The 15944-nt window shown below is 37.6% G+C and overlaps 1 protein-coding gene across 1 annotated transcript in view; it reads right to left on the bottom strand.

Moving 5' to 3' along the window:
• Positions 1-15944, bottom strand: part of COL25A1 (collagen type XXV alpha 1 chain) — a 309093-nt gene that overhangs the window by 89646 nt on the left and 203503 nt on the right. The window contains exons 6-7 of the mRNA XM_055700917.1: positions 3004-3030; positions 2812-2838 (exon numbers count right to left, since the gene is read on the bottom strand). Coding sequence (XP_055556892.1) covers positions 2812-2838; positions 3004-3030 — 54 coding nt within the window. The remainder of the gene's footprint in view (positions 1-2811; positions 2839-3003; positions 3031-15944) is intronic.

Genomic DNA, 15944 nt, shown 5'->3' with positions numbered 1-15944 from the left:
GGTAATTTTGAAATTTCAGTCATAAAAATTACTTGGAACAATGGAAATATTTGCTAAGCTAAATGCTAGTTTCAAACCAATATGTAAAAATATAAACCCAAGGAAACTTCAGGCTCCTTATCTGTAAAAGATTAATTAGCTTTAAAATGTTTATCACATTTAGATACTATATCCAGTCTTTCTGTAGACTTGGCAAATCCAAATGTTGATGTCATCCCACAGTCACTTTCAGGTACAACATTTCTCTAAAATAATACAGTACGGTATTACTTCCAAAACCATTTATTTTACATAGGCAGTGATGGAAAACTTCATGCAAAGGTAACCAACCAGGTTTAAATGGGTTTAGTTTCATTTGGGGCATGACTAACTTACACATATACTTTTCATTAATTATATTGTAAATCCTCTGGCACAGTAAGTTGAGCAGATTTACGCTGAAGACAGTCATCAGAAGAGATAACTGCTGTACCATGAAACATAAAATGGTTAGAGGCTTTGTAGTACTTATTACTTGTGAAATACACAAGGCAAAAAAGGAGAAGCTGCTGTACAACACATTCAAATGCACTTCAAAAGAGATAAAGGGATAACAACATGACTGGGCAAATTACCTAATTTATATGCTTATAGTTAAAAAAGAGGTATGTTACTACAATATGCACTGACTAAACAGTCCGTGGAGGTTCAGCCAACCCACAAGGTGCTATTTTCCACCTCTTCCTCTTTACTTCTGAACTTATTATTTTTCTACATTCAGATATAGAATTCAATCTCAACTGCCAGCTACTGCTGCAGATGTCCTTAAACGTGAATTCCTTAGGTTAGATATTTTTTGCTTTTTAGCTGTACTTGATTTATCAAACCCACAAAGTAGCCATAACCATAATTTGTGTGGTCCAGTAAGGATTCTACTGCCTTCCAGTATAGGGGGTATGTCTTGGCAAAGTGGGACACACAATGGTTTCTGTGTAGCAGATATTCCACTGCAGCTCTTGCAGGTTTTCCTCTTATAAGGTAGCACCGAAAAAACTGGCATCTTCTTACTGGGTATCGCCAACACTTCTAGCCCAGGGACTGAAAGCCTCGCACACTTATCTACTCTCCAGTTCTTGCATCTCTCCAATATTTTGCCAGGATATCTACACCAGTGGAAGCTATGGCACCTTTGCTTTCCTTCCAAAACTGTCCTCTGCTCTGACATTTTGTGCCACCATAAGAAAAAAGAGCATCATCATTCCCTTGTGTTGACACCACTTCAATTGCTTTTCTGTGTTTAGACCTCTGGATCTTTCCCTGGAAACTTCTCCAACACTCATAATTCCAAATTCCTACCCTCAAGTTATGTAATACTCTTTACAACATTGTTCTTCCATATTTATTTGTTACTGCATCCCTCTCTAATGCCTCCATCAAATGTGCTCTCCTGTTCTGAACGAACCACCAGTTCTTCTGAACATAAGGTCACTTAGTGCAAGCACCTGTGCGCAGACCCCTGACTCACACTATCTGAATGGAGCATCCTCTCATAAGCCACAGACACTCTCCTCGCTCTCCTCATGTTCCTCATGAGGTTCTGTAGCACAGAACCAGCCAAAATACACAGCCCAGCACGGCTCCTGAGAGATACTAAATTTGCTTAGAAATTAAAAGGAAATTTTCCCATTCTTCAGAATCTTCAGTGTCTGTATTAGTTAGCCTACAAAAAAATATTCCTCGCTTTATTACCCTCTACTTCCTTTTTAATTCTTTAAATACTTTTCCAATTCTTCTTTTTGAGTTTCAACTGAAATAATATTTAAAGCTGTTTAGTAATAGGCCTCTGTCTTTATAATGTGCAGTCATATCCCCAAACATAACTCGACACCCTGTAGGTAATTAACACTGGTAGCACCAACATCAAATTCAGATATAAAAACATGTTGTGACTTTAGATAATCTTATTGACTGCAAACAGTAAAATGAAATTAAACTAAAATACATAAAATAATATGAAACAAAATACTTCAATAAAATTGCAAATTCAAAATACTTATCATAGTTGACAGTAAAAAATATCATGGAACACTTTGTTATGGAAAAATTTATAAATGTGTAACTGAAGAGAGTCACTACATCATCAGAACAATGTAATTAAATACTTTCTAACGAAGCACAGATGTAAAGATTGAAGAGGCACAGCCAATCTATCTGAACTTTCATCCCTGTATTCCTCTATTAAAATAAACATGACAGTTAAAAATTAAAAGAACCTTTACATTTCCACAACTAAACCATGTTCTGTTTAACTGTCTGGGTGTATTTATGAGGTGATAATATTGTTGCTATTAAAAATATTAAATAGATACATGTAAGGAAAAAGAGCTAATACATGCATACATTATAGTTGTTTATAATTCCCTAAATACTAGATATATTTTACATGAAATCTAGAAGTACATTTTTATTAGAAACCCACCGTCCCTCTGCATTGTGGAAGCCCATGCAAGGCGTGAAAACATTGCTGGGAAAACTGAAAGGTTTGGTTAGGAAAGCCAGCTTTTAAACAGCAGAGCAAAATCACTGTGAAACCTGCTTCCACCCGTAATGGAAACTATATTTTAATGCATTACTATTGTTACTCAAATCTTCCCAGACACTATCTGGTCATGTTCAGTATTACTGTCCTGCAGACATTTAACTTCAACATGCAGGGTAAATGCAGCTAATAAGCATAATTAGCTCAGACAGTGTATTTAATTTAGTTTTGCACTAAAGACTAATTGCCTACTGAGCGAGGGGGAAGTGTAACATTTTTTTTAAGATGCTTACCCGAGGGCCCTGATCACCTTGATCTCCCTGCAAAGTGGAAAGATGAGATGATAGGTTTAACACAGCATCTGTGTGCTACCCAGCTCTCTTACATAATCTAACATTACACTGCGTCAATAGAAACGGTCTCTTTAGTTCATGCTGGGAGGACTTTCCATTCACGTTGTTAGTGTCACCCGTACATCAACTCACCTTCTCGCCTTTTGGACCAGGAGGGCCCTGAAAGAAACAGAAGCAAAGATAGATTACTGATACTAACGAAGTCCTGAGATACAGCAAGTAACAGGTCTGCACCAGCCTGTGATTTTTTCTTCACAATGCAGTTCCTTATTATTTTTCACTCCAAATGCCAGGGTTATTCCAGAGCTGGCTTGTTCACTGTACTAATAATCGGCACTCTGCAGTTATTTCTTGAATAGCTTGCTCACCCCTTGTGTTGAATCAGACTAGCAGACAAGCAAAACTATGCCTGAAATGGCAAAATTTCTATTGATTTTGGTTAGGGACAACAGTTTATCTCCTACCAGATAGTAAATGTTTTCTAAGACTATAAAACTCCTTTGCAAGTGCAGGTAATAAATTCAGAGACATATATATCTGTCATGTATTTTGGCACCCTCCTTGGCTTAGATTGCCAAAGAAAAATGGATTAGGGAATCTAAAAGCAGTGTTTCCATTCCTAGCTTCGGCAAAGCTGAAGTTGGTGTTTAGTCTCAAGCACACTGTTTCAAGCAAAATGAGCTCTTTTTATAACATGGTTTTGCAGAAGTAATATTTATTGTTACTTACCACCAGCCAAACAGTAAGGTGACAGAATCACAAAACAGCGAGGCCCTTTCCTATGCCATTTTTATTGAGCACCTTCCAGAAAGCTACCAGCAGGTTTCTAAAACACTAGTTTTCAGGTTAGTATCTTGTGAATAAAAATGCTAGCAGTCTGCAGAGAACTGGCTGCTTACACAGAGCAGACTCTACCTCCAGCTTTCTGAAAGATACGCAGGTGTTTCATTACAAAGAAAGACCTGAGGTACATAATGAAAGCAGCTGGAAACAGAGAAGGAGCCATCCAAGCTAGCAACATCCACTGTTACAACAGAGAGAGTGAGTGTGTGTGTGCCTGCATGCAAGCAGCACAAGAAAAGGTTGCCACCAGCAACATAATTAGAAATAACCAAGTGCAACCCAGTTGAGCCGAGCACATTTGAACCATTTCAGAATTTATACTAGTAAAAATTCATGTGGTTCACATAAATGCAAATGGAAGGAAGGTCAGTCTGCTGTATATTAAAGATGTGATCAACCGCAAGCAAGTCTTTGAGAACCCCTATTGCAGCCAATTTTCTGCTTATTTTTAAGGACTTCTAATGCATGCCAGAGAGGAGCATCTGCTGCTAAATCTTTCAAGGAGTTAAAGCATATGCCTCTCCTTCCATAGCTTGCCATCTCTTCTGTCTGCTGCAGAGGATATAGAAACAAGTCTGCTACCTGACATCCCCACGCCTCCTTCAGAAAGGACAGTGCTCACCACTAGCTGAAGCAAAACTATCTGCTGCATTAACTATGACCCCTGCCCACTTTGTGTTACCCTGCAAGAACTTGTCCTCTTCAAAAAAAATTAAACAAAATAATTTAATGGATTACAACCTTGCTGCACCTTTAAGGTCTCTCCGTCTATTTTTTTCATACTTTAACTCTTACTGACCCTCTCCAATGCACGTGTTCTGGAATCTACATGCAGCATTGTCTACTGTTAGTTACAGACTCCACATATACTTACTTGGACATGACATTAGAGTATATTTTCAGCAGGCCCACTTTAAAAAATGCACATACATTCCATTGAGCTTGTGAATTCACAAACTCATACCATCAGTAACAGTAACTGCAGAATGGGATGAACTAAAATCAGCCAGGGTTGGCTGTTACTGCCTTTTTTCACAGTCAACACTGAGCACAAGTGAAGGGCTGTGCTCATGTGTTCTATCTCCTCAAATTATCAAACCATTACTGGCTCTAAATATCTTACTGGCTGCAAACTGCAAATAACATGACCCCTATCTGCAACAGTCAGAATCCTGTTTCTTGGGCCTTAGGCTTGAAATTATAGATAACACGACATGACCAAGACTGCAGACAGATGTTGGCTTTTGGATCATGCTGTGGTTGTGGGAGTTGTTACTGTCTTCATCCAGATGCTCAACGCCGTTCTTATGTCCAAGGGTAGCCCTGCTTCTGATGGATTTTGGCTCGCAACTTTCCCGAGGCATGCCTGCCACAGCTCTGCCAGTTGGTACAAACTGAAACAGCTGAGACTGCATCAGTTCCCTGAACACTGAACTCCTGGCTCACTGGAATAGAAACAAGTTGGAGCATGCTCACACAAGAGCTTCAGCCAGCAAATCTGCTGGGCCACTAGACTGTCTGCCTGCTACAAATGCTGGCAACATGCTCAACTGTCTCTACCTACAGAAGTGGCCCTTGCCTTTCCCTTGCGTAATTTCCTCTGTCACGAGTTCTCTGAAAGCACAATCCATACCCAAATTTGTATTTAAATAAGACTGAAACACATATCTTAATTAAATTTTGTTCTCCTTTTTCTGCACAGGGTTTTCTGAGAATTACCTGTCTACATCATATTCTGAAATCCAGGGTTTTTTTCATTGCTCTTTATTGGGCAAAGCCAGCAATTATGACTGTTTGGTGTTTGCTCTCATGATGTGCCACACACCATTGTTTCTATTAAATCATCTTTCCAGCACACACATTTTTCACACGACGTCATATATCTGACAACTTCATTGTACCAGAAGTTAAAAACAGCTTTTCAAAAGGCCACAAGAGCATTTCTGGTGTAAACATTCTCACAAGCCTCTGCACTTGTGTTTGCAATGCTTTTGCTTTCCACCAACAGTCTTGAAAAACAAACAAACAATTGCAAACAAAAATAGCTCTTTTGGATGCTAGAGAAGAGAACCAGTGGGGTTTCATCAAAAGAAAATTAATGCAATTCTTTCATGGCTTGTTCACCCATCTCTGGCTCTTCCCCCATTGTTTCAATTGTTCTCTATTGTTCTCTCTACTTTAAAAACAAAATTCCTAGCCTCAGCCTTTGACATCTTCTTTCCATTTGTGCTGAGAAATTCTCCCAAGGTTTTTGCTGCAGAATTTATTAGTGTGTGTACACTGAGTGGAGGCAGGGAGGAAGACAAATCTGAGGGAAAGTTGGGTTTGCGGGGGTGGGGTGTGATTAGGAGACAGATTTGTTTAAAGGAGGGCAAGGTTTCTTCTGTTTAAGGGTATAGACACAAAGAACAGAGTGAGTAAAATAACACTAGCTTTGTAGGCCACAGCATAGACATCCTGCTTTTTTCCCAGGGACACTTCTGTGCTTTCGTTTATGAGATGGCAGAGATCAAGCTGCTAGCTGCTGCACAAATGTGAAAGCATTTTGTGTAAGTTATATGAAACGTCTGAGGTCAGAGCATTTCTGAAATAACTTTACAGTGTTTTCACTGGAAACAGAGGCTCTTTTCTCAAAGTGTAATTATCTACTCCAGACTACTATACATTTCCAAGGAGAGTTTATAGCCTGTTTCACATAAGCAAGGCCTTGTAAATCACAAACACATGCAAAATCTGCATTCATAATTGGGCGACAAATACTACTGTTTTTAAAACAAGGTCTTCTGAAGTAGACTGAAAAGCCTCCAGGCACCTGCCAGCCAAGAACAAAGCTGAAATCAGGGTCAAATCCATTCAACAGCCATGCTCAGGATTACTGGCAGGTCACCTTTTTTTTTTTTTTTTTTTGGCTATCAAAATCCCATTTCCATTCTCTGTAAAAAATGTTTACATTATTATAAATATGTGTACAAGAAAAAGAAAGGCAAGAGAACGTGGTACAATAAAACATAAGACCAATCCCTCATTCAGACAACATTCCCCTTTGCGTTATCCGAGTGTGATTAGCATGATTTTTTCACACAGCTGGCATTTTTTAATTAATTCCCTGAAAGATGCTAATTTTATATGCCACCCTTGCAGCCATTTCCCCCTTTATAGTTTTGCAATGGTTATATTCAGAGGACCTCTTTAAAAGCCAGTATTTGATTTATATTGGTTTTACAAACATTCAAAATTATCTGAATTCTCTTACAGATATATTCTGTCCATATTCCTATTGCTATAGATCTGCCTTTAACCATAATACAGGCAGTTCTACCGTGACTTGACCAAAAAGGCTCCTCCAAGCACTGAGGGGAAAGTAGAACTGAAAATTGTAAAGGATTCTCAGGAAGGGGTTCAAAGAAACAGCAATGTTTCTAGGTTCTATAGAAAGCTCCAAAGTCAAGGCTGAGTAATCCAGAATTTTATTGACTGTTAAGGTAACCCATATGTTGCCATTGCTAAAAGGACCTGCCAGTGCCCAGCACAAGCTGGCAACAACCACCCAAATAGAATCAATTGGACTGTGACAGTCCCAGGTCCCAGTGGGATCATCCACCTTCAGGGCTCTAAGGAACCTGAGATGTCAAACTCAGCAGCTCCCATCAGACAGAGGTACCACTGAAATGCAGGTGATGATAACCTCTTAGATATAGTCACTGCTTTCCTATATTTAACCACAACAGCCATAAGCTAAGGCAACCTGGCAGCTAGAGGACTGAATGTAGCCTGCAAGATTTTTTCATTTCTATTTGGGATAAAACAGCATACAATGCATTCATCCCTACTGGCAGCTACAGCACCCACAATAACAGTATAACTGGCAGTGTAAGGGAATAGTGGTCTTGTGTGGATGAGCAGAAAAGCAAACTAAACAGGCCAATGGTATCTAGACAAATTCAAAAAGGAAACCAATTTGCCAACTTAGTTTAAGCATGTTTTCACATCTAAATGATATGCCATACATTGCCTAAGTTATTTCAATTCCTGCAGTTTATTTTGAGGGTAGTTATTTTGAGGTGGTTTCAGCACATGACAACAAAGTATTCCGTTACAAAGATCAGCTTTTTTCTTTCTTTGAAATTGGCTCATGACTTTCACAAATTGCAAGTTCGTGACTATAACAACAATCCCCAGGCTAACCTAGAGCTGCTGCAAAATATTAGGGTAAGATACGCTGAATCATAAGATAAGAGGTTACATGGAGTGTTATGAAACACAATACTGTTTCAAAGTTACAACACTCATTTTAGTCTTGCATTCACTATGCAAGCCCTGAATGACTGCACAATGTGGTTTTGACATTTGCTGAACTTGGCCCTGTTTACAGCCAATGTTTACATATGCTAGTTTACAATGCCAACATCTCACCTTGCATCAATTTTACAAGGGCTCACAAGAATTTCTGGTGAATCAGAACAGCTTGTACCACTGAAACTATATACCCTTCTCTTTCACTTATTTTATCCTTTGCCTGGGATATGACTGACTTATGGTGAAAACTTTATAGAAAAAGCCAAGCCATCACCTAAAATACACTTACCAATCTTTTCTTTGCTCCCCTTATATTCCAAGTTTTTGTTACAATATTCCAAGGCAGAGAAAAAGAAACCTGAATATTTGACATGATAACTGTGCCTAGCTTCATAAACATAATGTAAATAAATGTAACCTGAGAAACATAAAATTGATATATATAACAATCTAGATAAACAGCTCAGTTAACATTCATACCAACAAGTAAACTGTAAGTGAATGCTGCTGTAAATCCATACAACCATATTCAGAAGCTAGTGATTTACGCCAATGCATAAATCAGACAAGTTCATAAACTGCAGACAGGAGAACATGATCTACCCAAAATATGTCAAGAAAGCATTTAGACTGTAATTTAGACACTCATTTCTCATGCAGCGCTCTTGCTGAGACGAGGATGGGGTGCTTTTTTGAACTTTATAATGTTGGCCACAAAAATCATCAGATTGCATCGCAAGCTGCACAGAGGTCACTGCTAACTGACTAGTTCAGTACCCAGGAAGAAACACAAGGTTCAGTGTCCCAAGAAAGAACCTGCTAGCGGAGGTCTCCTCTTCCTTTCCCTGACACACTTGTCTTCTTTGTTTAACGAATAAGGCTGTCCTCTCCCCCAACTTTTTATTTCCTTCTACAGACAAACACAGTATTTTTCTTTGAAAATCTGCAAAACTCAACACAAATAGTCCTGTGAAGATTCCATGGAACAGAGAGTATATGACTGCACCCATTGCCTGAGCACGAAAAATCAAGATTGGCTTTACTATTGCCGTAAATGAATTTAAGCAAACATCATAATCTAAATTGACTGTTAAGGTTCTTGTGAATCGAGTAGCTGCTGTACATGCCAGAGGTAAGAAAATGGCTTCTGGTAAAGTCAAAAGCCTCCTGACTACCACTTACTGCTCAATACACTGTAATACATGTATTTCCTGGATGTAAGCCCTCAGTGCCTTGCCCACAGCACACCTTTCTATTCTACTTGCTAGATAAGCAGAAGTTTACTGAGGATACTAGAGTTTTGATGCAATACTGTAAAAACAACCACCACAAAGGATATCCTCCTCTACTAAACGTGTAAGACAGCACATAAAAACACAGAGGAGAAAATCCAATATTGCTGATTCTCTGATTTTATAAGAAAACATCCAGAGTTTCTGTTTTCAATAATGCCATAGATGCAAGGAGGACACAAATGCATGATCTTGGGTATAGCAAAAAGACAGAAACACACAATTTTTTTGCTGGTGCTCAGACCTGCAGGAAGACATTTGAAAACACAACTGATGTGTGCCCTACAGAATCACAATTCCTAAAACAGACTGAACAGTGAGATTTTTTGACTGGAACTGTTACATTTGCTTTTTCCAAACCAGCCTCAGGACTGTTTGAAGTTCAATTCATGATTTTAAAAATATTTTTTAATGATAGTACAACAAAATACCAATTTTGGCATTCAATACTTGGTTTATAAAACACTCAAAAAATGAGACATGTTTTTGATACAGACTTGTTCAGGCTTCCTAGTCTTCCACCAAACCTCCAGCAGATCCCTGTCAAATTACATGTCCAACTGAGAACTGAAATGCATCACAGGCTGTCTTAGAATCATAGAAAAATTTGGGTTGGAAGGGACCTTTAAAGGTCATCTAGTCCAACCCCCTTGCAATTAGCAGGGACATCTTCAACTAAATCAGGTTCCTCAGAGTCCTGTCCAGCCTGACCTTGAATGTCTCCAGGAATGGGGCATCCACCACCCCTCTAGACAGATTATTCTTGCTTCAGCACCCTCACTGTAAAAACTGTCTTCTTTATATCTATTCTAAATGTACCCTCTTTTAGTTTAAAGCCATTACTCCTTGTCCTGTTGCAACAGACCCTGCTAAAATATACAGTATGACTGAGATTAACTCCTCATCCTCCAGTATCTCTGGTAGTCTGTTCAGCTGTTCTGCACTCCTTTAACTTCACGGAGCCTCCCTACTTCTTCCTCCTCTTCCTTTTGTTGCATTGAGAATAGACATTTGAAGTCCTGCACCATCCTATACTAGACTACTACACAGCAGATTATTTTTGTGTCCCTGTTATATCCTCTCCAATAGGAATTTATATACGTATGTGTGTTTCTTCCCATGTGTGAGCATGCTGGTGGTGGAATTTAAAAACCAGACTGCATTTCTGTATCAGCCTTCACTCAGTAGTTGAGTGGTTATGTCACAAGTGACAGAAAAAACTTACATATATGGAATGGGAAAAAATTAGTCTGCTATCAGTAGATGAAAATATTTATTGTAAGTCATGGGCTTCTTGATAAGATTCATAGTTTATAAGATTCGATAACATGACAAGTGCAATTGAGTAGAGTCTTGTACTTTCATTAGTAAATACTCACTGCAGTCAACAGAAATGATGCCACAGAAACTGAAGGAGCAATGAATTAAATATAAAAAAGCATGTTTGGGGGACAGAAAGACAAAGAAGAATGAAAGGCTGCTTTCAAATTTTACAATAAGAAGAACTAGACCGTGAAGAGTTTTCAAGGTAGATGGCTTCACCTGTTCCTCATAAAAACTTCATTTATTGTTGTGTTAAACTACCGCAACAGGAAAGAAGTTATAGCTCTAAACAGTTTTTAGTGCCACAGACTTCACACCTTTTATTTTGCATTGAACGTTAAAAGGGATATGAAACAAAGGAGAAAAAAAATAACTAGCACTGCTTAACCTCCCAGTTATTCCCACTTACTGAAATAACAATGGCATAGTACCACTCCAGAGGAGTTTTCTGCACTTGCCAATGGGGACAGTACCAGCAATCAGCCTCAAAAAGCCTGGTATCCTTCTGGTCCCCTCATCTAAGCAGATGCATTACGTATCAATGCCTTGAACCCAAATAACACATTCTACTTTGTAGAAGCAATTAATAGGCTCCAAATCCAAATGAGAACTTGGGAAAACAACAATAACAATAATAATAATAAAAGAACAAGACTAAAAAAGGGAGACCAATATAGTCTGATGGAATTTAGGGCTTATAAAACTGCAGGGATCATGGAAGTACATTCTGGCTTTCTTTCCCAACACAATAGACATTGAAAAGAAAAAAATTACACCTCCTACCAATCAAGCTCATGAAATCCTTTTTCCATATTTTTGAGATAAAAAACCACACTATTAAATATTTTTAGTACCTTCTTTGATAGCTACTTATGCATAGGCGAGCTCTCTCATTTATTCTTAGTTTAGTAAGAAAACAGCTCCTCACTGGGAGTTAACAACTTCCTTTTATTTTCAGAAACAGCAGTTCATTTTCTATGTTTCCATCATTTTTTACCTAAAACTTGAACAGTGGCTTCTGTAATTGAAAGACGTCTCCTGCTTCCCTGATTGCTTAATGGCCTGGTTGGTAATTCAGCCGAGATGAGTGTCCTTTGCTCACTTGGTCTTTTTTTGTTTGACTTAAAAGAACCTTTTTGATGAGGATGAAAGGCTAAAATTCAAGTATTTTGAAGAAAACAGACAAAGGAAGAAAGCAAGGGAAGGGGAAAGTTTCAGAGCAATGGAGATTCACCAATGCCAGTCACTACCTACAAGAGAATAACCTGTGGCCATTGAAATATGTCTTCCAAGCTACCTAGCCCTCTGGATCTTTCAATTTTACTGTTTCCATTACTGTATGTAGAGAAATAGCACATAAATATCTACCAGGCAGATCTGCCTTTCACTGGCAATTGGGTCAAGGAGGTTGATGTACTTCATTAACAGATGCTGTGCAGGGTACAGCTCTACAAAAAAATCATAACCACACAGAAACAAATGACTGAGGTACCTGAAAAACTCCCTGTTCATCTACTTGAAATAAGGACTAGTTTCAAAACAAGGCAGCTAGTGAAGTAATAGTAAGCTTATTCAAGGAAAAAAACCCAACCAGGTTGATTGTTGTGACCCATACTAATTTAATTCTGTTTTCATAAATTATCCCACTTTCCCATCTCCCTCTTTGGAAGAAATTAAAACCAACCCAAAATTAATTCCTGAAAGCAGTAAGATTTAATTTCAAAGAATCTTCTACTAAAAGTCTAGTGCGTTTTTTGAAGAATTTTGGCCCGTACCTGTTACCATATCAAGGCATATCAAGGCAACTAATAAAAGCTGAACTTGCGTAAATGAGCAATATTGGATAGCTCACATACAAACAAGGTTTTGCAGCTAACATACATTTGCTGTATTTCAACTCCAAACTTAATTTCAGCAAATATATTTTAACACAGACATTTAATGAGGGGAGGTCAATTCCACTCTTTTGTTTACTTTGGTGAATCCACACTTGTTTCAGTACCAATGCCCTGAGTTTCACTGAGTACTTCAAAGGCATGGCATCCTGTCATACACTGTTTTTTTCTTTTCCAAACTTTACTACTCAGTACAGGATACATTTACACATTCAAGGTAGCAGAATGCCAAAGAAAGATTTAGATATTCTTTTAGTGTTGTCTGCAAACGCTACTATAAAATGCTGCTGCAAAAGAAGTGGTGTGTTTGATTACTTATATCATGAACAGTTAAAAGAAGATGGCAGTAAAATATTAGTATAAAGCCATAGCAGTGTACAACATAGCCCAAGGGATAGAAGTTTCTGAGACTGCAGTATAACCTCCACAGATTAAAAGTAATGAAAATATTTCACAACCTAGGTAACTTTTTAAACTTGAGGATATGATAATGCTTGGGAAAAACATATTTTTAGTGAAATACCAACATACGGTTGTCTGAAGATCTTATCCTACTTTCTTTCCTATCTCCCTCTTGCACGTCCTGTAGTTCCTTAAACAGTTTCTGTGCATGTCATGCTCCACCAGTACCCAAACAAGCCTTTTTACAAGAACTGCCTGACAAATGTAATGATAAAAGCTGCACTGCACAAATCCATATGAGGCAGGTTACTGCAAATGTTTACAAACTATCCTAGCTACAAGTCATTGGTAAAAAAGGCAAAGACTTGACACCGTAAGTGATAGTTCTAGTCTTGATGGGGATGTTTCAGGCCTTAATCAAAGATCAATTTATTCAAAGTCAATGAGTATATAGAAATTAAAGCGCATAAAAATAGTATATAAAATAATATGTCTGAAACAAATGCTATGAGAACTAAACCTTTCATTTATCTTCATCAATTTCCTCATCTACAACAGGAGGTAACTACAATGACATACTTCATAGAGCTACTTTGAGAACAGTTCAGATTTGTAAAGTTTGAGTTGAAACACTGGATAAATGTAAAGGAATTTTTATATCAACTACAAACATACACATACTTTTATACATAGTCATATATAAAAGTGAGATGACTGAAGATATTTTTGTAACCTTCAAGGCTGGCAACATCTTCATACAGGAAGCAATTTAAGACAACATAAAGTTTATTAAAAACAAAACAGTTTTCTCCTCAAGACTAATAGTTTGGTCTACAAAATTCAGAACATCTTCAGGGGAAATTACACACATATGTATTTGTATACTTAAATGGATATTCATTCTTTTTGGCAAATGATCACTAACAGACATACTGTGCAATATAACTGGATTGTATTTCTGAAAATATGTGATCCTCTCACATGTTTCTCAGCAGCTCACAACTGTTGAATGTTACTGATGGACATCAGCAAAAAGGATTATTAGGAACTCCTATGCTATTGCATGGACAGACAAAGCATTTTTCAAGCCTAACATTGTGGATTAAAGCTCGCAAATAGAATGGACATTTCCGTGCCATGCTCGTTAATAGCATTACTGGCAGTACACAAAACACTCCAATGAAAGGAATTGCTGCATTTTCTATTTTTTATTCTTTCTCCTCTCCAAACTTGACTCATACTTACAGGATAGAATAGCACATCATCACAGCTCTTCATGACAGCACCAATTCAATAAAGAACCTGAAGCATTTCTGCTACATATGAGGCTGCTTAAAGTAAAATTTCAATTGACAAAAGTGTCACTTTAAAATGGAAAATACAAATTTTGAGGCTTCCATCTGACAGTCTGAGATTCAAATCTCCCAGGTCTTCTCTAGTTTGCAGGATTTCTAAGCTTCCAGCACAGAAAGTCACCAGGGCTCTGGGCTGATAATGGGTGTTCAAGGAAACTGATATTTTCAGAAACTTCTAAAAGACTAAGGTCTTATATATCACAGTGTTATCTTTAAGTCACCATAAGCTTGATGAAATACACATTTTTATAACTCTTCATTTCATTTAATTTTTCTTTAAAGCTAGTGAAACTACTGGAATCTGCGACAAATTGACCTGGAATTCAAATCTGAAATACAGCATGAGGATCAGTAAAAACAATAAGCCAGTAAGAGTTTAATATTAAATTAAAAACATGTGCAGCAGGATGATAAAATACTATATAATATTCCTGAACTCAGTGCAATACTTTGACATAATTCCTAATAAAACACAGAAGACACTAGTGTATTTGTGTCATCTGTAGAATAGGGTGAAGAAAACACAAAGGTCATTTGATAAAGAAACGATTTAGGAATACAAGAGATATTTCAGAGTTCTTAATTATATTTTGACAACTCTTTGTACATCTCATAATGGAACCACTGTACTAGGCTTGCAATTGCTTTTTTGTACTCATGTACTCTGTTAAGCTAAGCAATACTATACTAAAATAAGGCTTACAAGTAATTTTTGCTTCACAGTTCTTCACTTGCTGTTAGATCTAGTATGCTCTGGCGACAGCTGCGACTTCTAGATGAATAGATGGAATGCCAATGTGTGATTCCCCATGATGCTTATGCTAGCATATGTAACAAATGATTGAGATCTTCATGTTTATTTTATTTAAACAAACCCAATTATTTTCAGAAACTAATGATGCCACCATGAAGAAAAGTTAATAACACCCTACAAACAGAATGTTGTCCTTCATGTTTTGTTTTAGATTTTTATATATTAATTTTATAATTTTTTTTATTCTAAGACTTGTTTTTTCAGAGTAACAGTACCATCAGTGGTCACTATGTGAACTATGAATGAGGGAATCAACTTCCAAAAGTTTTGGGCCAAACAATTTGAACTGTTCCAAGACCCCATCTTCCACCTTTTCTTCATCTCTTGCATGCAGCAGCTCTGGAAGGAGACCTTCAGGTTTAGTAAAAGAAGCCACCTTCATAACAACAGACCTTATTTTATGAGGGCATCCAGAGCTGACATCACCTTGCCTGAAGAGCCCTTTCCATAGATTTCTGTACAATGACTATTCATATTTTTGTGCTTGTAGAAAATCAAAACCTAGATTGAATTGGTAATTGTTAGATTAACAGATTTAAAATCTGACATTTTTCTGAATCAGGTAAGAAAACCAGAAATAAATTACCATTTCCAGGAAATGCTGCAGAACATTTGAACACCTTGTTATTTCAGCACAAGATTTCCAGAGGTAGTTACTGAAATTGTAACTCAAAAGCATGCCTATCAGAGCAGGTAAAATAACACAGTAGCACAGTTGGGGTAGGAGTCTGGCCTCCGCTTCAGGCATCTAACATTAGATGAACAGAGCTCTAACAAGTCCAATTACCTCCGACTAAGTTCACTTATCAGGGTACTGTAAGGAAGTCATTAATCTGCCACCAGAGGCTCCTTC

Source organism: Falco cherrug, chromosome 1, assembly GCF_023634085.1.
Source record: "Falco cherrug isolate bFalChe1 chromosome 1, bFalChe1.pri, whole genome shotgun sequence".
Classification (NCBI taxonomy): Eukaryota; Metazoa; Chordata; class Aves; order Falconiformes; family Falconidae; genus Falco; species Falco cherrug.
This window is presented reverse-complemented; position numbering and strand designations above follow the sequence as displayed.